The sequence below is a fragment of the Sander vitreus genome, chromosome 17 (genome assembly GCF_031162955.1).
Source record: "Sander vitreus isolate 19-12246 chromosome 17, sanVit1, whole genome shotgun sequence".
In the NCBI taxonomy this organism is placed as follows: Eukaryota; Metazoa; Chordata; class Actinopteri; order Perciformes; family Percidae; genus Sander; species Sander vitreus.
This window is the reverse complement of record NC_135871.1, coordinates 30,591,648-30,615,533: the sequence shown is the minus strand read 5'-3', so window position 1 is coordinate 30,615,533 and position 23,886 is coordinate 30,591,648. Positions and strand designations below refer to the sequence as shown.

The window sequence follows — 23,886 nt, the reverse complement described above, 5'->3', positions numbered from 1 at the left end:
ACGGGCCGACACAAAATAAAATAAATAAAAGCTGCCTTGTAGGAACAAACTAATATCGCGGTACGGTTTGGGAGGATTTGTTGCTTCCGACCTGCTTGAAGCCTTCTTGTTATGCCCTTCCCACTCGTGTTTGCGGTGCAGGAAGCCCTCCAGCTGGGACGTGGGAGCGTCCTGCTGCGTCTTGGCCGGCAGGGTCGCCGCCTGGCTGGCCTTGCCCTTGCGAGATGCCCCGGGAGACCCCGCGGGGCTGGGCTCCGACACCCCGTTCACCACATCGCCCCCATCGACGTTATCCTGGAAACAGAAGAGAGAGAGAGAGGCGAGTCAGAGGAGGACTGTGGATGGATGGATCTCTCTCTCTCAGACACAGAAGCTGTAAATCAGAATAATCAGAGCTGCAGCATGCAGAGCAGAGCAGAATCACAGGCTGTGTAGGCACTTCTCTAAACTGGAACCTCACTGAGTAGATGTGTTTAGTTTGGTGTTTGTCTGCAACCTTTACGACTTTCATGAACACCTCTCTCCTGAGTCTACTCAGGCGAAATACAAAGGGAACTGTACTGTGAACTAACGATGCATAACCCTGAAACGGGTTTCAGAGGACACTAGCTTCAATCTGAAACATTAAAATCTCTTTAGATGAAGACAGAGACCATGCAATCACATCAAAGTGCAAAATAATTTAAATACCATTGCTACGGACAATTCCAAATATCTTTCTAGACATACCGAGTGTAATCTTTGTTTTTTAGGGCCGAGGAACATCATGCAAATGTGTTTAATATTTTGTGTTCCCCTGATTTCACACTGCACAGCAAACTCTCTCTGAACCAAACTACAAGAAATGCTACGACAATGAAGCCAAGAACACGCCAAACTGAACACAAACATGCACCCAAATGACGTTAAACTTATCGTAAGAAATAAGGTAACTACACTAAACTGAAAAAACGCCATAACTATAAATCATAAGCAAGTCTAAAGTCCCAAGTCAGCCATGTCCCGAATCCTAAACAAAACGCCAGATTAAGCTTTAACATTTTGCTGTCGGGACCCTATAAACCTTCTCTCACCCAACCCCCATCCGGTCCCCTTCAAGTTGCTGAGTTTCGAGTCCAAAAGATATTCAATGTACTGTCAGCTTTTAGGAGATGGAACCATAAAGTGAGAGAGAGAGAACATGTATATCTCTTTCCTGGTTGAGTCAAGATTCTTCAAGATGTAAGTAATAATTAAATAATGCACTGCTATCCAGTGATGGAGTACTCGAGTCCTGGACCTTGGACTCTCTTCTCTGGACTCGTGACTTGACTTGGACTTGCGGACTGAGGACTCGAGACTCGACACCCCTTTTGTGGTGGTTAGATAGCTGTTATAATAACAAAAGGTCTGCACTGGCATTCAGACAACTTTTGCTCATGATGCCCATTCAATATACCAGTGTAGGCCTTTTGTGTTCACACAGCCATCTAATCACACCTGTTGACATTCTTGTGACATTTTTGTGTTATCATCACAAAAGGTCTACACTGGCTAATTGAATGGGCATCATAAGCACAAATGTCTGAATGCAACAATTCCACCACTCTGAAAAACCGTTTTTGGGATAGCAGTGCTATCAGACCTGGCTGATAGCGGCTGACGTTTGCCTGTTCCTCTTTGGGTTTGGGGATTCCGGTCTTTACGGTTTAAAGACCTAACTTCTAGATCTACATCTTTAAATGTCAGTCAGGCTAAAAGTCTTGTTGGATTTCTAAAAGTCAAGCCTTACTGGAGTCTCTACTTCTGAACTAAACTCAAAACCAATGCAAGTTAATCTTACACGCTCAACTGGAACTGGACTATTGCCATCGAGCCTCTAACATCAGCTACTCCAGCCTCGTTAAAGCATTATGAAGCGTTTGTTTTTCAGCATTTAATTAAGTGAGCTCAGCGTTGGAATCCAGTACTGATTAGATAAAAACCATCTGCGTTGTACATTAAAGGTGCAGTAGGTAAGTCTTAAACTCTAAAACTACAGCTCCCTGTTCAGATGCACCAATCAGGGCCAGGGGGGAAGGGAAGGGGGGGTGTCTAACTGCGTGTCAATCACAGCTCAGGCACATGCATTCATTCTCCCTTGTGGGGGGAGGGGCTTAGGGGACCGTTTTGGGCTTTAGCGGAAAGGGGGGAGGGACTGAGAAGTTGTTGGAAGTCCTGGATCTTCACAATCCTACCTACGGCACCTTTAAGAGCACAGAGATGATTACAGGTTTTAGGACATGCATAATAAATCACAACACCCCTTTATAACACAATAACAACATGGTAGACAGTGTGAAGAAAGACAGGGAGAGGGAGAAGCTAGCAGATGGGAAACACGCACAAAAAAAACACACAAAATCAAACAATTATCCACAAAATTGCTTGGAATTCATTCCTGGGCATCATTATTGGTGAGGGGAGAATGCGATTGGCCTAGTATCATAACACATTTTATTTTTTTCACACCACACCCACTCCAACCGGATGCTTATTACCCTGTTACTGAGCTCTTCAGGGGCTGGACCAATGGCGGACACTCTTTTTGAGCACAGTTCAGAGGCTGGTCCAATCCTGGGAGCTTTAACTGAAGGGCGGCAAGAGCTGGATCGATTCCTGGGAGCTTTTACTGGGAGCTTGGCCGACTGGTGAGCGTTTATCGGGAGCCTTGAGGGCTCAACTAATCCCGAGAGCATATTTAGTTTAATCTCGATAAGGGTTGGATGACATCGAAGAACTTTCACTGATAGCTAAGTAAAGGTCGGACACATTCAGAGATTTTTTTAGTTGCTTGTTAAACGTTGGACCAATCCTGGGAACTCACTTACTGAGACTTGGTCAAGAGCTGTGTTGGAAACCGTTCCCTATCACGGGAATATTTATATTTAACACTGAGGCGATTTGGCTTTAACAGATCAGTAATGCTATTTAAAAAAAAAAAAACGTATATTGCTACCCCAGATATCCATATATATCAGATATCCAGAATAAAAATAAATGGTAGTCTAACCCTGTGGATGCCCCTTAAGCCCAGCTCTGTTCCCTCCATTTATTGAGCCTCTCGCTCAGCTAATTAGAGAAAAAGACGGACCACAAGATGCTTCCTTTACACAAACACACGGTGCATCTACTGGCGCGACGATGGTTTGAAATGGTCAGTGTAGTGTCCAAAATCTGGTTTGGTCGTTCCCTACATAGTTCACCATTTAATAAACACTATAGAGGGAATAATGAGTGAGGGACTGAGGGAACGGTGTCCAACACAGCTAAGATCTGGACCAGTTCTCAGAGCTGGAACTTAAACACAACATCCCGATAGTGTCATCCACAAAGATGATACGGTAACTGTTAACCCATTTAATGCTGTGAATGTGAAATATGAACTTTAGCCACGGAAAGTTATCAGTACTTTGTTTGCTAGCCTTAGATAGTTTTTTTCCGTGAGCACGAGATACTCTGTGGACAATCAATGTTATTATAAAACTGAACTGAACTATGTTGCTGCTTCTCTTCTCTTGATGCACTTCATTTATTTATTATGGTATATGTTATTGTGTGTATCTTATTATATTTATTTACTTATCTGTCAGAACTACTGTACTCCTCGTGCTTTAAAATGTTATTTGAATTGCTTAATGTGGTCTTGACTAAGACTTAATCGTGATATCGATGTCTTTGATTTTGATCCACGTCAATTAAACAGCCGACTATGCAAACCAACATATTTAAATACTGTATGGGCCCTATTGTAACGATATAAGAACACGGCGTGAACGTGGTGCAGGTGTGTTTAGGGCGTGTCCAAATCCACTTTTGCTAGTTTAACGGCGGAAAAAAGGGTCCGTGTGCCGGGCGCACGGTTCTAAAGGGTTGTACTTAGTGTCTTCATTAATCAGAGGTGTGTTTTGGGCGTAACATGCAATCAACCAATCAGAGATCATCTCCCATTCCCTTTAAAAGCCAGGCGCGTTTGGACCTTGGAGCATTGCTGTTATGATGGAGGATTTGCACCGTAATATTTGTATTTGTAATCTTCTGCATGTGTGTGTGCTGCTGTGCGTCCCTGTGTGTGTAACAAGCATAGTGTGCACGTGCTGTGCACGAGCCTAGAAGCATTTTACTAATGCTCTGTTAAAATAACAATGAAATGCTGCGTTATTGACTTTAGACCAGGTTTTTGTTGGTCAATGGTGCCATCACTTCCCACTGCCTCAAGATAGCAATACTCCCAGAATGCACCTGAACACACCTCCCTGTAAGACCAGCACGCCCAGAATGCACCTGAACACACCTCCCTGTAAGACCAGCACGCCCAGAATGCACCTGAACACACCTCCCTGTAAGACCAGCACGCCCAGAATGCACCTGAACACACCTCCCTGTAAGACCAGCACGCCCATGGGCGCACAGATGGGCGCAGGTGCATTTGCTATTTAAACGACGTGGGCGCTGGACGGGAAACTGACAACTGGGTCGGTCTTAAACTAGCAAAGACACTTAGGTCGGGCTTTGTGCTGCGCCGGGTATACATATGTATGTATGTATGTATTAAAATGAAGCCCCAGGATTAAAACTGGTGAAGAACATGAGCTGAAGACATGTTACATGGACAGAAAACTCAACTGAAATGCTCCCGATGGTGACAGCATGCAACAACAGAAACAACAACTGTACATGGAGAGAAGTGACGACCACACACAGACAGACAAACCAGAACGGCTCCGAGTGCTCTGATTGGTTCTGACAGGGTTTATTGGGGGGAATGTGTGTTAGTCAGGGAACCAATGAATGGGCTGGATGGCCATGCGACAGAAACATGAAGAGAAATAAAAGAAGTTATAACAGTACACACAATGGAAAACAGAGATTGATAATAATGATGATACAAAAAAAAAAAACAGTGTCGCAGGCAAACACACACACACACACACACACACACACACACACACACACACACACACAGTAGCCTATATGTTGAAATGTTTATAAATGGATGGAAGATCTGTTTTACATGAAACTGTGGAATGATTTTGAAGATTAATTCATACACAAATGGTCAGTTTTTACAATGACAACGCATTCTCATGAAGGGCTTCGTATGATAGGATACCAAAAGTTTTTGTCTTCAAATAGACGACTACGGGAAAAATATTAGAGTAGCTTCTAGAACAGATGTTTGTCTGTCTTGGACAAATATAACTTTAATATGGGGCTGGGCGATATGGAGAAAATCAGATATCCCGATAATCTTCTCCTGATGCCTCGATGTTGATATTGTGGCGATATGACAGGGTTGACAATTGGTGCTTTAACAAAATATCTTCACAATGAGATTTAAGATATGTAATCTTCAGTAATGTAGATATAATGACTAAGTGGGTGAAGGTAAAAATAACAGAAGAGCTAGAACAGCCTGGTAACAGAAAATGACATCGCTTTACTGTAATGCAGCCTTTAAAACCAGGGAAAGACGACACTTATGCTATTTACGATATTACGATATCTAGTCTCATTTCACGATATCAATATAATATCGATATATTGCCCAGCCCTACTTTAATATACAAAAACATTAAAGGATTTAGGAATTTAACTGTATAAATCTAGCATAAATTACATTTTGAACAATTCACGGACGGTCGATGCCAAGTGTTAATGATCAAACTAAACCTGCAGCAGCTTCAAATCTTTTATTTTAAGACGATAAGCGTAAGACATGATTCATCTGAATATATTTCGGAGACTAAACTACAGTGTTACAATGTTTTTTGTTGATTTGTTGTAATTGATGCATGCAGGGCTTTAAATTGACACCCGCCTTCCCGCCAAATGCGTGTCAAAATGACCTTTGGTGGGTAACATTGTGAAGCTACGAGGCAGTTTGGCCGGTGGTGAATGAAGCCAACAACGCTGCGTCTGTTTGAATCGACCAGGTGCAGAAATGTTGACACATTGGTCTGTTTTCCGCCAAGAAATTTGGGCGGTTTTGTGTGTGTTTACCTTAGAAACGTAATCTTTATCTGGCAACACTGCTTGTAGCACTAATCCTACATCCCCCATTAACACTACGGCTGCATCTCATGGCCCTTATTTGATAGCTCCTCGACTCCTCGGTCCTCAGCTGAACCAGAAGTTGGTCTCTCCCTCCTCGGTGAAGGCCGTCTCAAAACTCTTAGTTCTGCCCGAGATTGATTGATTGAGACTGATTGGCTGGTAACTTTAAAAGCCCTATTAGGGCGTGTCCAAATCCACTTCTGCTAGTTTGACGGCGGTAAAAAGGGTCCGTGCGCCGGGTGCATGGTTCTAAAGGGTTGTACTTAGTGTCTTCATTAATCAGAGGTGTGTTTTGGGCGTAACATGCAATCAACCAATCAGAGATCATCTCCCATTCCCTTTAAAAGCCAGGCGCGTTTGGACCTTGGAGCATTGCTGTTATGATGGAGGATTTGCACCGTAATATTTGTATTTGTAATCTTCTGCATGTGTGTGTGCTGCTGTGCGTCCCTGTGTGTGTAACAAGCATAGTGTGCACGTGCTGTGCACGAGCCTAGGAGCATTTTACTAATGCTCTGTTAAAATAACAATGAAATGCTGCGTTATTGACTTTAGACCAGGTTTTTGTTGGTCAATGGTGCCATCACTTCCCGCTGCCTCAAGATAGCAATACTCCCAGAATGCACCTGAACACACCTCCCTGTAAGACCAGCACGCCCAGAATGCACCTGAACACACCTCCCTGTATGGGCCACAGATGGGCGCAGGTGCATTTGCTATTTAAACGACGTGGGCGCTGGACGGGAAACTGACAACTGGTCTTAGAACTAGTAAAGACACTTGGGTCTGGCTTTGCGCTGCGCCGGGTGCAGGATAGGACCCTAAAAATCTACTAGCCATGTTAGCTGGTGATCAAAAAAGCTAATTTAAAGCCCTGGATGCATGCAAGCTTTATATTTGGTGTTATTTCATGTTTTATGTATTCAAAGTTGTATATATTTACCTTTATAACCACAATTTACTTTCTGGAATAAATATAATTTCAATCCTACAAAAGCCCAGAAAACTATAACGGATCAACAGATTTTGGGAATCACCGTTTAAAGGCTTTAAAAGCGGATTTTGGAGCGAGGGCGGTGGACTCGTCAGGTGTTCATGTTCCAGAGGGTGAGCTTATAAATGACGACGTAAAGAAGCAGAAGCATTAACAGCTGAGGGGAGAGGACGGCAGGAGCGTCGAGCTGGGAGGGACAGAAGGGGAGAAGGGAGGAGGAGGAGGAGGGGAAAGAAAAACATGAAAGGAGGGATGGATAGAAACATCGTCTGTTTCTGTGTATGTATACGTGTGCGTGTGTGTGTTTTGTGGTTTTCCATTCCCCCGTCATGCAGTCACACTCATACCAAAAGGATATTCATACTTTGTCTTCTGCTAAAAGTCCCAAGAATGCAAACATTTAAATCATTGACATGTTTACTTTTCTATTAGTACTACTACTCCGTTTGGTTAAAAGAGCATTTTGTAGAACAAATATTACTTCTACTGTGGACCGTTTCTAATTTCTGCAAATGCAAAAAGGCATGTTTGGTACGTTTAAGGGAAATGAGCAAGAACTTGTAGGTTTGTCTTGAGAAATCTGAAATAAATGTGTCCCTCCCCCCATCTGAGCGCACGGCGTGAAGTGTCTGGCGCAGGTGCGTTTAGGGCGTGTCCAAATCCACTTTTGCTAAAACTAGCCGCGTTGCGCCGGGTGCAGGATAGGACCCTGAGTGTCGAATTAACAAACAGGAACACTACAAAGATGAAAAGGCATCATCTACTCAACCTACTTTCAAGTAGGAAACGGTTCCTAAATCAGTTCCCTCCCAGTTCTTTCTGTCAGAAGTTTCTTCAGCTTTCCGTGTTATGAAGCAAAAACAGAATAAAGCCGAACGAGACAGTGTGTAAAGTAATCAAACAAAGATAGAAGTGTGCACGTGACAGCTTCAAACTTATTACACTTATAAAATAATAATCAGGAAGGAGGAGAAGCAAACAATAAATGCTGGAGACAAATACAGGAATATATATTAATGTGTGGATCCCAGGAGTGTCTAGATATTTCTGTAAGAGGTCAAAGCTTAATGCGTGTGTGTGTGTGTGTGTCTGTGTCAGGGTGCGGGGGCAGCCCTGCGGCTCAGCAGGGTGCTGCTGTATTGCTGGTAGGCAGGCGAGCGGTAACTAACCCTGGGGGACTCCTGATCGGACGGCAGCCCGTTCTGAGACACCGGCTCGCCCTCCCTGCAAACAAACAACACGTACACAGAGAGTCAGACACACCGCTGGGTAAAAACACACAACGTACACAACTGAAAGATATTCAGTTTCCTGTCACAGAGGAGAGAAGAAACTAGAAGATAGTCACATTTAACAAGCTGGAATCAGAGTTTGAAAGTTTTACAACACACACACACACACACACACACACACACACACACACACACTCTCACCTGTGCTGAGCGGCAGCCTCACCGGGCTGAGCCTCGCTGGGCGGAGGTTGTCTCTTCTTCTCTTCTTCCTCTTGCATTCTTCTCACTTCCAATAACTCCATCTGGACACACAGGCACACGGACGGTGATGTTAAACACGCTCGTACCAACAGATTCCTTCTTGAGAGGCACAAACAAGGGATGTGAGAGGCGTGTGGCGCTCACCGTGGTCAGCCTCTCCAGAGCGGCGAAACGTTCCTCCCAGGTGGCGGCCGACTTCTCGAAGGCCTCGTGGCGTTTGATGAGCTTCTCCACCTCGTCCACGCTCTGGCCGATCTCCCGGCTGGACAGGTAGGGGTCCTGACCCAGCAGCCAGGCCTCGGCCACGCCCGCGTCCCGGGAGAACTGGTGCACCTCCAGGACTGGACACGGACACGGACACACACACACACAGACAGACAGACAGACAGACACACAGACACACACACACAGACAGACACACACACAGACAGACAGACAGGCGCACACACACACACACACACAGGCAGACAGACAGACAGACACACAGACACACACACACACACACAGACACATAGACACACACACACACACACACACACACAGATAGACACACACACAGACAGACAGACAGACCGACAGACAGACAGACAGACAGGTTTCCATGTCAAAACAAATGTATTCAGATAGTTCAGTTCTTATACTTTCTGTGAACTAAATGGTGTTGAAGTGCTTACCCAGTCTCAGCCACTCCCATCTGTCCTCCCACTTGTCAATCATGTCTTTCCTCTTGTCTGTCAACTGTAACAACTTTTCTTTAATCTGCCGAGTGAAAAACATTTGAATAGAAGATTTAAATGTTGAGAAAAATAAGCAGATTCCGAATTTGTTCGTGTGGTTTGGAGCAGGGTTATTATAGTAAACAAACCGACTACTAGTCGACGAAAAAGGTGGCAAAGACGTTGAAGAAAACTGAAAGAAGTTCAGCTGTGTTTAGGTAGTCTCCCATAGCCAGACCCTCCTCCACAGCGCTGCGGAGGAAGGTCTAGTCCACACAGCATTCTGGGATGGGAGGAAAACCTGCTCTGGTTTATTGGCATTTCTTTAAACCAATAACAATCGTCGTGGGCGGGGCTAAGCTCCGGACTGAGCCACGGTGCCTCTGCTAAATAGTTTCGGGAAGGAACTTATTTTGGTGGAACATGTGGACGTTAAAAAGTAGTTTTAGTCGTGCAACAGAAAGCTCAGATTGGACAGATAGTCTATCTAGCTGTCTGGATTTACCCTGCAGAGATCTGAGGAGCAGTTAACCAGAGTCCTCACAAATCCACCGGAGGTTAGAACCCCAACACAGAGACAGAGGAAGGGGACGGACATACGGTGGAATTTCCCATGAAAATAGACTAAAGTTGCTTTCACACCTGCCTCGTTTGGTCCGTTTTAACCGAACCCTGGAGCGTTTGGTCGGATAGTCCGGTTGGTTTGGGGCGGTGTGAAAGCTCATCATCTCTGGTCCCCTTAAAAACGGGGGTCTCTGTTCTCTTCCAGGTGAACTAGAGTTCGGTTCACTTCAGGTGAGAACGCGATCCGACCATAATACAGGAAGTGAACCAAAAACAGAGCATTTGCTGCCCTGCAGTTTCAACCTTTCACTCAATTTACAGACTTATATATGATTTACCGTACGTACACACCGCTGCCGACTGGTGCTTCAAAGTTACAGGAAGTCATTCATTTTCAATGGAAGCCGGCTTCTCTCAGCTGCAAGAAGCGGAAAATCCGTCGGAGTGGCGTTTTGGGGCGTGTTGAGCGACCAGAGCGTCAAGCAGAAAGTTGAAGTTTGATTGATGTTTTTATTATTTAAGTACGTATATATGCTAGTCTTCCTTGCTTGATGTGAATGTCCTGCTACGTCAGAGCGGCCAAAGCGTCAAACAGCTTCCCCGTACTTTTTGACAAGCGTCCTCGACAGGGCGGCCAGAGCTTCTTTTGCAGCTCAAGTCGGCGGCGGTGTGTATGTAGAGTTAAGGGACGATAACTTTCAGATCCATAACTTAGCACACATCGCTGGTAGTCTGTGTGACATCATCAGTCTTTGTGACATCATCATCTCTCGGCTTCACTCGCTGTCTGTCAGCTGCTCCTTTTGCCTGAAGATGGTCTAGTACCGAAACGTTGCAGATTATTAAAACAGACTCAGGAAACTTGAGACGTTAGAAACGTTATTTCTGAGACCAGAAGTGTCGGCGAGTTTTGGATATTCTGCCCAATAAACGAGCGGCCGTCTCGATCGCGGACGGACCTGCGTTGACGGTGTTTGGTGTGTTCCCAAATCGCACGGAGTCCACGAACTATAGGGCCCTTTTGTAACGATATAAGCGCACGGCATGAACGCCTGGTGCAGGTGTGTTTAGGGCGTGTCCTAATCCACTTTTGCTAGTTTGACGGCGGTAAAAAGGGTCCGTGTGCCAGGCGCATGGTTCAAAAGGGTTGACCTTAGTGTCTTCATTAATCAGAGGTGTGTTTTGGGCGTAACATGCAATCAACCAATCAGAGATCATCTCCCATTCCCTTTAAAAGCCAGGCGCGTTTGGACCTTGGAGCATTGCTGTTATGATGGAGGATCTGCACCGTAATATTTGTATTTGTAAATTTCTGCATGTGTGTGTGCTGCTGTGCGTCCCTGTGTGTGTAACAAGCATAGTGTGCACGTGCTGTGCACGAGCCTAGGAGCATTTTACTAATGCTCTGTTAAAATAACAATGAAATGCTGCGTTATTGACTTTAGACCAGGTTTTTGTTGATCAATGGTGCCATCACTTCCCACTGCCTCAAGATAGCAATACGCCCAGAATGCACCTGAACACACCTCCCTGTAAGACCAGCACGCCCAGAATGCACCTGAACACACCTCCCTGTAAGACCAGCACGCCCAGAATGCACCTGAACACACCTCCCTGTAAGACCAGCACGCCCAGAATGCACCTGAACACACCTCCCTGTAAGACCAGCATGCCCATGGGCCATAGATGGGCGCAGGTGCATTTGCTGAACGGGAAACTGACAACTGCGTTGGTCTTAAACTAGCAAAGACACTTGCGTCGGGCTTTGCGCTGCGCCGGGTACAGGATAGGACCCTAGGTGTGAAAGCGCCCTAAGTTTAGTTTAGCATGAAGGATGTGGATTGTAAAGGTGTTTGTCTGCACCTCCTCTGAAGCGTAGTGCTTCCTGGCCAGCAGGGCTTTGCCGAGCTCGATGCAGGCGGTGAAGCTGTCGTTGCGGGCGTCGATCTCCGCCTTGATGCCCTGGTGGTTGTTCATTAGCAGCTCCACCGACGACACGTCCCTGAAAACAAACAAACAAACGAAGCAACATTAACAGGGTTGATTCAGAGGAAACTTCCAACAGTCATGAACCTTGACGTGAAGTGAAGATTTTTCATAAGCTTTGGGTACAGCATTTTCATGCGTGTCCAAACAGTAGCTTCATCCAGCTTATCTGTGTTGTGTAAATAAATGTAAGCAATGCAAGTAGCTCTTGGCCACTTTAGTTTTATTCAAGTAGCCCTTAGATGAAGAAAGGTTGGAGACCCCTGAGATATATACAAATACCCTGAAAAAGAAAGAATTCAAGAAAATATCTAAATGACCCTAGGAGTTAATAACATATGGGTTTCATGCTAATCTAATGTGACCAGTTTTAGGGCAAACCGCTAATTAGCTTATAACGCTAGTCGTCGGGGCCACGCAAAAGTAAAAGAAATCCATATTTCTACACCACTAACAAGCCTCAAAATAGCACCACACTTCCACGGTAGCATAATGAGGGTCCCTATATGTAAACTGAAGCATTGAGGACTTTGTAAGTGTGCAGACAGTTTATTAAAAAGATAGTTTATAAAGACTGTACCGTTCACGTATACAGGCAGCCGCCATATTGGGAATGACCAGACCAGTCGAACGCCGTGCTTGAGCTATGTTGTATGCATACATGTATGCGCCTGCCTGTATACGTGACCGGTCTTTATAAACTTATAAAATCTTTTTAATAGTGCTGTTAATTAAACGTGTTATTAAAGGCGTTAACGCAAACCCATTTTAACGGCGTACATTTTTTTATTGCGGGATTAACGTTCTTTTTGGTCTAGCAAACTTTGTAGTTTTTTTCACCTGCTGTTGCAACAACTAGTAACGTTAGAAAAACTACAACACCACACCGGATCTAGCTAGACCGGAAACTAAACAACAGGCACGCCGCACACGCTTGTTTAGGCTTGCGAGCCGGCCAACGAGTAGTAGGCTAACGTTCGCTAACGTTACGTTTTGAGTGGATGGCGAGCGTGAGACGCCGAAATGGATGCCAGTAAGCTTCTGAATGGAAAGTTTACTTTTAAAAAGTTGCCAAATGGTTCCCTTGACAAGACCAAAGAGATCTGTGTGTTTTGTCGTTGTGAACTGAGCTATCATCGCAGCACGTCCAGTCTGAAATACCACTTGATGGCCAAGCACAGTGATGATCAAGCACACAGCTAATGGCCGAGCACACAGCTAATGGCCATATAAAAATGTGTGATTAATTGCGAGTTAACTATGACAATGTGATTAATCGCGATTAAATATGTTAATCGTTTGGCAGCACTACTTTTTAATAAACTGTGTGTACACTTACAAAGTCCTCAATGCTTCAGTTTACATGTAGGGACCCTCATTATGCTACCGTGGAAGTGTGGTGCTATTTTGAGCCTTGCTAGTGGTGTAGAAATAGCGATATCTTTTTACTTTACCCTCCGCCCCGACGACTAGCGTTATAAGCTAATTAGCGTTTTGTGCTAAAACTGGTCACATTAGATTAGCATTAAAACAAGTCCCAGAGAACGGTCGACTCTGTACACGTGTTATTAACCCCTAGGTTCATTTTGCGCCGGAATTGTCCTCTAAAAGGGTCCAACCCCTCCCAAATGTAGCCCAAGCAGACGGCTCAGAGGTAAAGGGGCGTGCCTACCTGGGCTTCTCCTGGGCCTCGATCAGCCGGATGACGTCCTCCATCCACAGCATCAGGTCGCGCACCATGCTGAAGAAGCGGAACTTGTCTCCGGTGTCGGACAGCTTCAGCCGGCGGCCCTCCGCTGCCTCCAGCAGGTTCTTCCAGGCCTCCAGCACCTGGGGGTGGGGGGCATAGACGTAAGTGTTATTTCAACACATATCTTGGGGGTTTGTCCCTCAAAACGTTGAGCGTCAAACACTACATTTCCTGCATTCTCGGGTGATTTTTTTTATGCTTTTTCGTGCATCAAGTTATGGTCCAAATGTCTTTACGTAAAGGAAATGATTATTCTCCTGTATTGGTCAAACCTTTCTGCATGTTCAAAACATCACACGTTTTTCGGGATGCTTTTTTTTTTTAGGAATCATGTACATCTCAACAACAAATCTGTTAGAGAATGAGACCGTGTAGCCAGAATCTTTATTTTTCACGCTCCTGTTGTGTTCTTGAACCCACCCGAAGAAGTTCCTGTTTAACGTACATGTGTTTTTGAGGTGAGGGGGGGGGGGCATATCCCCTGCATCCTCCCCCCGAAATCTACGCCTATGGGGGGAGGCGGGACAAACAGCCAGCAGAGTTCAGAGGCAGAGGAACAACAACCCGGGCCCCTAACTTTGGTTTTACTCAACTATAAATCAGGGCGACGTAAGCTAGGGATTTCTCCTTTTTTTTAAACTGACTATAGCTACACACACACACACACACACACACACACACACACACACACACAAAGATACACACACACACAAAGACAAACACACACACACAGAGACACACACACTAACAGACACACACACACACACACACACACACACACACACACACACACAGAGACAAACACACACACACACACACACAGAGACAAACACACACACACACACACACACACACACACACACACACACACACACACACACACACACACAGAGAGAGACACACACACACACACACACACACACACACACACACACACACACACACACAAAGACACACACACTAACAGACAGACAGACAGACACACACACACTAACAGACACACACACACAAAGACACAGACACACACACTAACAGACAGACAGACACACACAAAGACACAGACACACACACTAACAGACAGACAGACAGAGACACACACACACTAACTAACAGACACACACACACACACACACACACACACACACACACACACACACACACAAACTAGAAGATAGTCACATTTAACAAGATTACCTGTTTTTAATCATAAAAAATGACTCCAACTGATTAATCGATTATCAGAATAGTTGGCGATTAATTTCATTAACTGATAACTGATCGATCCATCTTTGCCGTTCTACCCCCAGCCTAAACCTGAAGGGCAGTTATGGCAAAACACTTAATGATCTGAGAGGAAATCATAATTTATGATAAACCCAAATCATTATATACTGTTTAAATGGACTGCAAATAAACACAATATTACATCTAGAAATCTCAATCAGTCGCAGAGTCCAGCGTCAGGATGCGTAACAGCCGGCAAACTAATACAGAAACAGCATCAAAGCAAAATAATAACAAGGATTTCATCTGTGCAGAGAGCAAAGAAGCAACATGACAACAATCATCTTTAAATCTCTGTGTACAAAGCAGTAAGCAGAGCAAAAAAGCTGTTTATGAAGAAGTATTGAGATCTTTAGTTAAGTAAACGTAACAATACTGCAGTTTAAGAAGAAGTACTCAGATTTTTAGTTACTGTTACTTAAATAACAATACTGCAGTTTTAGAATGATAGAAAACACTGACAGCCAATCAGAATCCATCTGAGTTTATAACATGGCACGGCGGAGAGAGAGACTGACAGCCAATCAGAATCCATCTGAGTTTATAACATGGCACGGCGGAGAGAGACACTGACAGCCAATCAGAATCCATCTGAGTTTATAACATGGCACGGCAGAGAGAGAGACTGACAGCCAATCAGAATCCATCTGAGTTTATAACATGGCACGGCAGAGAGAGAGACTGACAGCCAATCAGAATCCATCTGAGTTTATAACATGGCACGGCGGAGAGAGAGACTGACAGCCAATCAGAATCCATCTGAGTTTATAACATGGCACGGAGGAGAGAGACACTGACAGCCAATCAGAATCCATCTGAGTTTATAACATGGCACGGCGGAGAGAGACTGACAGCCAATCAGAATCCATCTGAGTTTATAACATGGCACGGAGGAGAGAGACACTGACAGCCAATCAGAATCCATCTGAGTTTATAACATGGCACGGCGGAGAGAGAGACTGACAGCCAATCAGAATCCATCTGAGTTTATAACATGGCACGGAGGAGAGAGACACTGACAGCCAATCAGAATCCATCTGAGTTTATAACATGGCACGGCGGAGAGAGAGACTGACAGCCAATCAGAATCCATCTGAGTTTATAACATGGCACGGCGGAGAGAGAGACTGACAGCCAATCAGAATCCATCTGAGTTTATAACATGGCACGGCGGAGAGAGAGACTGACAGCCAATCAGAATCCATCTGAGTTTATAACATGGCACGGAGGAGAGAGAAACTGACAGCCAATCAGAATCCATCTGAGTTTATAACATGGCATGGCGGAGAGAGAGACTGACAGCCAATCAGAATCCATCTGAGTTTATAACATGGCACGGAGGAGAGAGACACTGACAGCCAATCAGAATCCATCTGAGTTTATAACATGGCACGGAGGAGAGAGAGACAGCGGAGAGATTTGTTGCCCCCAGGTGGTTAGTGGCGTGACTTTTTCCCCTCGGTGGGGCTACGATCCTTTAGCTCTGTGTATTTATCAGTACTTGAGACTGTTCCTCGTGAGAAGGCAGCGAGATGGGCGCCCCAGGGACCGCCGGTCACTTTTTTGGTTCATAAAATGTACCCAAATTCACAAATATGTAGGATATTAATACAGACTTTCCTGTAATCGTACATTGCAACGTCTGCTGTGTGTATTATTATCAGCTGGAGCGTTAGGGCTCCTGCACACCAGCTCCGTGGCGTGAGCGTGTCAGCTGCGTGGCGTGAGCGTGTCAGCTGCGTGGCGTGAGCGTGTCAGCTGCGTGGCGTGAGCGTGTCAGCCGCGTGGCGTGAGCGTGTCAGCTCCGTGGCGTGAGCGTGTCAGCTGCGTGGCGTGAGCGTGTCAGCTGCGTGGCGTGAGCGTGTCAGCTGCGTGGCGTGAGCGTGTCAGCTGCGTGGCGTGAGCGTGTCAGCCGCGTGGCGTGAGCGTGTCAGCTCCGTGGCGTGAGCGTGTCAGCTGCGTGGCGTGAGCGTGTCAGCTGCGTGGCGTGAGCGTGTCAGCTGCGTGGCGTGAGCGTGTCAGCTGCGTGGCGTGAGCGTGTCAGCTCCGTGGCGTGTCCGTTTATATTTCAGCTCCCATGTTAACAGGTTAGAGCGTGCACACTGCCCGCGTGACACGCACGTCTCAGGCGCTGAAAACGCGTGCATGCTAGAAATAGGACCGACACCCATTTTTCACACGACACGCAAGCGTGTTGGAAGCGTTTCCAGGCAACACAGAATAGGAAAAGATGTTTTTATGTCATTTAGACACTAATACATATTAATAAATGACATGTTGATGTTTAAAAGTCTCTAGGTTTTGAAATAAATGCAGATATAAATGTCATTTAAGCAGTGTGTGGTGTGCAAAGACATAGAAAACGCCACGCAACAGAACTGCCACGCTCACGCCACGCTCACGCCACGCTCACGCCATGCAGCCAGCGTGCACGAGCCCTCATCGCTCAGCTTTGTGGATGCTCACATCGTTATAGTTATGGTTATATAGTTATCGTTCGTGGGGTGGACGGCCCTTTACAGTGGCTGATTCCCTGATTTCTTGTGTTTTGTGTAATCTTACGTAACAGACACCGACAACTCCGTGTCTCTGAAGTTTTTTTTTACCTCGACAGAAACGTTTGCTAACTGCAGACATTTCCGTCGCTAACGGCGGGTTTGAACGTTCAGCCATCACTGCATTTCACCCAAATTTCTGTTACTGATTACATCGCTGCAACGCAACACAGAAGAAATAAGCAATGACCTTTTTTAAACAAAAATATTTAAATGCTACTTTTCAAATATTTAGAATCCATCATTTAATTCATTCATTATTATAGTATAATTATTTTTGCTAAAATTTCACGTACCCCCTGCAGTCCTCCAAAGTACCCCTACGGCTACATGCACCCCCTGCAGTACTCCAAAGTACCCCTAGGGGGACACGTACCCCCTGCAGTCCTCCAAAGTACCCCTACGGGTACATGCACCCCCTGCAGTACTCCAAAGCACCCCTAGGGGGACACGTACCCCCTGCAGTCCTCCAAAGTACCCCTACGGGTACATGCACCCCCTGCAGTACTCCTAAGTACCCCTACGGGTACATGCACCCCCTGCAGTACTCCAAAGTACCCCTAGGAGTACATGCACCCCCTGCAGTACTCCAAAGCACCCCTAGGGGGACACGTACCCCCTGCAGTCCTCCAAAGTACCCCTACGGCTACATGCACCCCCTGCAGTACTCCAAAGCACCCCTAGGGGGACACGTACCCCCTGCAGTCCTCCAAAGTACCCCTACGGCTACATGCACCCCCTGCAGTACTCCAAAGTACCCCTACGGGTACATGCACCCCCTGCAGTACTCCTAAGTACCCCTACGAGTACATGCACCCCCTGCAGTCCTCCAAAGCACCCCTAGGGGGACACGTACCCCCTGCAGTCCTCCAAAGTACCCCTACGGGTACATGCACCCCCTGCAGTACTCCAAAGCACCCCTAGGGGGACACGTACCCCCTGCAGTCCTCCAAAGTACCCCTATATATATATATATATATATATATATATTAGCCATAATCTGCCTTTGGGGGAGTGGGGGGGTCTGGGTGTCCTCCCGAGGGAAGTTTTGAGCATCAACGACTTCATTTCCTGTATTCGGATACACTTTTATGCACCAATATACGGTGGAAATACCTTTATTAAGCCTATGTGAAGAGCGAAAACACAGACGACAGTTCTAAATATGTCAAAAATATAATGGAAAGTATGTTGTTGCGTGTCATTGGGCATTTTTAAGTGGGTGTATGGAAATCCTGGAGCTTTCTTAGTGGGTATACAGCATATACCTGCGTATCACGTAGACTACACCGCTGATTACAACCGTCTGCAGAATCAATGTCTAACTTTTTGGCCATTTAACCGTTGTGTTGTTTTCAAAGTTTTTCATATCAGAAATATGGGTTCTTTCAACCAAACTGCCCCAAAATAACTTGGATGCGTGCATGTATGTTGTCTAGAACCCATCCAACATTCTTCACAGGTAATATTAATGATTACTTCCATTGAATTTTGAGTGTTTTATTCAAAAAAACTGATTTAAATGGTCTCCTGACTAAAAACGTTGACATAAACTACTCTGTGATTCACTCAACGTCCTTTTTTTTAACTAAAAAATGAGCTATACCGTCATTTAAATGAGGTTTATTGACCATAAATAAAACAAAGAGTTGAATAAAGTGACAAAAAGGTCTGAAAAAGAGTCGAGAGTAAGACAACACAAGGGTTAAAAATACAATGATCTTCTCCAGACTGAAAAGCAGAATCTTTTCACTCCTCTCAGTAACAGTTTCAGCCACAGACCATCTGACACTGAGACGTAGTTAACACTGTTGATGGAAACGTGGCCGTAGACGAAAATTAGGCCCTATGTTCCACCAGCTCTATGTTGCCACATTTTTTTCCAAAATTTGGCCCTATGTTCCCACAGTTCCTTTTTCTTAGATGTGTATCTGATTGTATCCCCCTAACACAGGAACACAAGACCTGGGAACATAGGGCTGTGGGAACATAGGGCTGTGGGAACATTGGGCTGTGGGAACATAGGGCTGTGGGAACATTGGGCTGTGGGAACATAGGGCTGTGGGACCATTGGGCTCTGGGAACACTGGGCTGTGGGAACATTGGGCTCTGGGAACATTGGGCTCTGGGAACACTGGGCTCTGGGAACACTGGGCTCTGGGAACATTGGGCTCTGGGAACACTGGGCTCTGGGAACATTGGGCTGTGGGAACACTGGGCTGTGGGAACATTGGGCTGTGGGAACATTGGGCTGTGGGAACACTGGGCTGTGGGAACATAGGGCTGACCGCGAAACCAATATGTTGCTAACTACATGTTAGCATAAGCCAACAGAAACATTTGATTGCACGACTGTGTGCAGCCGTTAAATATTAAAAATGCATCTGGATTTGATTTGAGGAACGCTTGCTCTAGAGGCCTACGTCTTCTAACTGACCGGGACCCAAACTATGTTTGCAAACTGCAGCGGTGGAAGAAGTATTCAGCTCCTTTACTTCAGTAAAAGTACTAATACCACACTGTCAAAATACTCTGTTACCTAAGTAAAAGTCTGTAAGTATCATCAGGAAAATGTACTTAAAGCATTAAAAGTAAAAGTACTTAATGCAGTACTTAACTTAGTGTGCATTAATCTTAATGTGTAAAGTAACTAAAGCTGTAACAGATGGATGTAGCGGAGTAACTAAAGTAACTAGTAACTAAAGTAACTAAAGCTGGAACAGATGAATGGAGCGGAGTAACTAAAGTAACTAGTAACTAAAGCTGGAACAGATGAATGTAGTGGAGTAACTAAAGTAACTAGTAACTAAAGCTGGAACAGATGAATGTAGAGGAGTAACTAAAGTAACTAGTAACTAAAGTAACTAGTAACTAAAGCTGGAACAGATGAATGGAGCGGAGTAACTAAAGTAACTAGTAACTAAAGTAACTAGTAACTAAAGCTGGAACAGATGAATGTAGAGGAGTAACTAAAGTAACTAGTAACTAAAGTAACTAAAGCTGGAACAGATGAATGGAGCGGAGTAACTAAAGTAACTAGTAACTAAAGCTGGAACAGATGAATGTAGAGGAGTAACTAAAGTAACTAGTAACTAAAGCTGGAACAGATGAATGGAGCGGAGTAACTAAAGTAACTAGTAACTAAAGCTGGAACAGATGAATGTAGTGGAGTAACTAAAGTAACTAGTAACTAAAGCTGGAACAGATGAATGTAGTGGAGTAAAAAGTACAATATTTCTCTCTGAAATGTAGCGGAGTAGAAGTAGAAAGTGGCATGAAAAGAAAAGGACTTGGACTTAAGTACAAGTACTGGAGTAAATGTACTTAGTTATATTCCACCGCTGGCAAACTACTAGCAGCGTTTGTTTCAACCTCCTCAGATGCACAGGCGGGTGGAGTTTACTGCTTCAGGTAAGTTGTCAATCAGAAAAAAAGAGTTTGTGTTGACTTCCACCCACACAGCGACCGAAGAAAGACACAAAACAAACCCAACAAGTGGTTGCAAAATCCCCAGAGGCCTGAACTACGAAGCAAGATTTGGCGCTAACGAGGGAACTTAAGGTTCAACCCAGGGTTTTGTGTATCACGATTGTGGATCACTTGTTACTTGCTACACACCTAACCTGCTCGGGAGCAGGTTATGTTGGAGATTAGAGATCAACCGGTGTCAAGGCCCTGACACACCGGGCCGATAATCGGCCGTCAGACAGTCTTGTGAGGTTGGTGACTCGAGTCTGGTCAGTGTGTTGCGTGCTGTTGTCCGTTGGAGGGGCCGTCGGCCTTCATTTTGGCCGATTTGACATGTATAATTGGAAGGCAGGCAGTGCCGGCAATCTGACTCAAATGACCCATCTGATTGGTGGAGAGAGAACCAGGAAACGGAGAGCAGGATGAGCGTGACTAGAGACTCTCAAAATCTGACGAAAAACTGACCTTTGTTGATGTGAAATGAAGACAGATTCAGCAGCTGCACGGCCTATTTCTCTCTTCAAATGTTTTCAGGAACACGTTACGGTGAACTATCTTAGTCCAATATGAGACCGTATTCTGAACGAGACGCCATGACGGTCTGGCTGTTGAATTTCCGGAGAAACCAGACCCACGTGACACGTTCGTCCAATCAACTGCCGGTTTTCATTTTTGGGCGACAATCCAGATTAGCGCCGCCTGCTGTTACGGAGACGTATTACGTCTCGTCTCTTCGGTGTGTTCCGAGGCATTTTTTGGACCAATTTAGGGACACGGATCAGTCCAACTGCCTTTTCTGCCGACGGTCGGCCGTCTGGTTGGTGTGTTTGGGGCTTTAAAGCACCGCCTACTGACTAACCAATACTCCGGTGGAGCTCGGTACGCGAAGAGAGAGGGGTGGGGTCAGAAAAGTTAAAACATTTAGAGACCGACAACCCCGTTAACATTCCCCGATGGGTATTTTTATGAAAGATATAGATTTTCAGTGGAGGGAATTACGTATAGGCTATTTGTTGGTTTCTTGAGCAGTGTTGCTAATGCCACACATCGGTTTGAATTATGTTTTTATATTTCTATTTGCTCTCACGATGGCTTCCCACTGCCAGGGTTGCAACTGATAAATATAAAAGAAGATATAAAAGATATAAAATAGGCTAAAGCAACGACAGTTTAGGGAAAGGACAAGTGCAATTATGGTCAGATCTTGGTCCTGACTGATGGGGAAGTGATAATGACAAGAGTTGTGATTTACGCATTTACAGCGTAGGCTATTTTTTTTGCCAGCTTTCCTTCCTGCGTTTTGCCTGTAAAACCGTGTCTGTGTTCTTCATATTTATGTAGAGTTATAGTTTGCTCTTCTTATATAAAATAAGCGGCTCTGGTAGACGTTTGCGATTGGTCGTGCTGGGCCAACACTGACTCTCATATGTGAACGCGCTGGATTGGGAAACCCTGGGTTGATTTAACGGTTGATAACCACCGTCGTGACACAGCTTATGTGGGACCGCAGTTGTAATAAAGCCAGGTAATAAATCCAGGGCATGTTGATCTTGATTCGTAGTACAGGCCTCTGGTCTGCGACTCAAGACTCGGCCAGAGCTAAACTGCATGAAAACAAACTAAAATGTCACTAAACTTCATCAACATTTTAGTCAAAAAAAAAAAATAATATATATATATATATAACAAAAAAAAACTGCAGCCAAAATGAAGACTGATGCAAAGCCAATGTTTGTGGGTAAACGGAGTCTCACCTCTCCCTTTCTCTTCTGGGCGGGACAGGGAGGATATGCAGGGAAACGGACATACAGGGAATGGTCACAAAAACACAAAAAAAAACACTCAGTGTGGTATCATCATCAACACTCTGAAGAAGGGCTGGGTATCGCCACTGATTTCCCCTTTACATTACATTTATGATTCAAGATCTGATTAAAAGTGTCATTTAGTTTTGTTTCAACCTGGACCCTATGTTCCTAAGTTTCTGTGTGTAAGTGACTGATAGGAACAACAATCTTTGAAACTGCTCTGGTATTAAGCTTGAACGCTGTAACCAGCAGCCACAGACCGGGCTGCAATGTAACCCCAACCCGTTCTCACTCCGAACTCGTAAAATACGGACGTTTGGGCAGTGGCTGTCAGCGTCAGATACGACGCAAAAACCCTACTGTCCCGTTCTTCTTTACCTAAACCCAACCGTCCCGTTGTTCTTTACCTAAACCCAACCGTCCCGTTGTTCTTTACCTAAACCCAACCGTCCCATTGTTCTTTTCCTAAACCCAACCGTCCCGTTGTTCTTTTCCTAAACCCAACCGTCCCGTTCTTCTTTACCTAAACCCAACCGTCCCGTTCTTCTTTACCTAAACCCAACTGTCCCGTTCTTCTTTACCTAAACCCAACCGTCCCGTTCTTCTTTTCCTAAACCCAACCGTCCCGTTGTTCTTTTCCTAAACCCAACCGTTCTGTTCTTCTTTACCTAAACCCAACCGTCCCGTTGTTCTTTACCTAAACCCAACCGTCCCGTTGTTCTTTACCTAAACCCAACCGTCCCGTTGTTCTTTACCTAAACCAAACCATCCCGTTGTTCTTTACCTAAACCCAACCATCCCGTTGTTCTTTACCTAAACCAAACCATCCCGTTGTTCTTTACCTAAACCCAACCGTCCCTAAACCCAACCGTTCCGTTCTTCTTTTCCTAAACCCAACTGTCCCGTTGTTCTTTACCTAAACCCAACTGTCCCATTGTTCTTTACCTAAACCCAACTGTCCCGTTCTTCTTTTCCTAAACCCAACCGTCCCGTTGTTCTTTACCTAAACCCAACTGTCCCGTTCTTCTTTTCCTAAACCCAACCGTCCCATTATTCTTTACCTAAACCCAACCGTCCCGTTCTTCTTTACCTAAACCCAACCGTCCCTAAACCCAACCGTTCCGTTCTTCTTTACCTAAACCCAACCGTCCCCGTTCTTCTTTTCCTAAACCCAACCGTCCCGTTCTTCTTTT

At 45.1% G+C, this 23,886-nt stretch overlaps 1 protein-coding gene across 2 annotated transcripts in view; it reads right to left on the bottom strand.

The window, feature by feature from the left end:
• The window catches only part of LOC144532190 (spectrin beta chain, non-erythrocytic 1-like), a 174,054-nt gene that overhangs the window by 4,544 nt on the left and 145,624 nt on the right, over positions 1-23,886 (bottom strand). For both annotated transcript variants that reach the window (XM_078272808.1, XM_078272807.1), the window contains 7 exons: positions 13,501-13,658; positions 11,706-11,844; positions 9,237-9,321; positions 8,707-8,903; positions 8,503-8,603; positions 8,239-8,293; positions 92-294 (listed from right to left, as the gene is read on the bottom strand). In XM_078272808.1, coding sequence (XP_078128934.1) covers positions 92-294; positions 8,239-8,293; positions 8,503-8,603; positions 8,707-8,903; positions 9,237-9,321; positions 11,706-11,844; positions 13,501-13,658 — 938 coding nt within the window. The remainder of the gene's footprint in view (positions 1-91; positions 295-8,238; positions 8,294-8,502; positions 8,604-8,706; positions 8,904-9,236; positions 9,322-11,705; positions 11,845-13,500; positions 13,659-23,886) is intronic.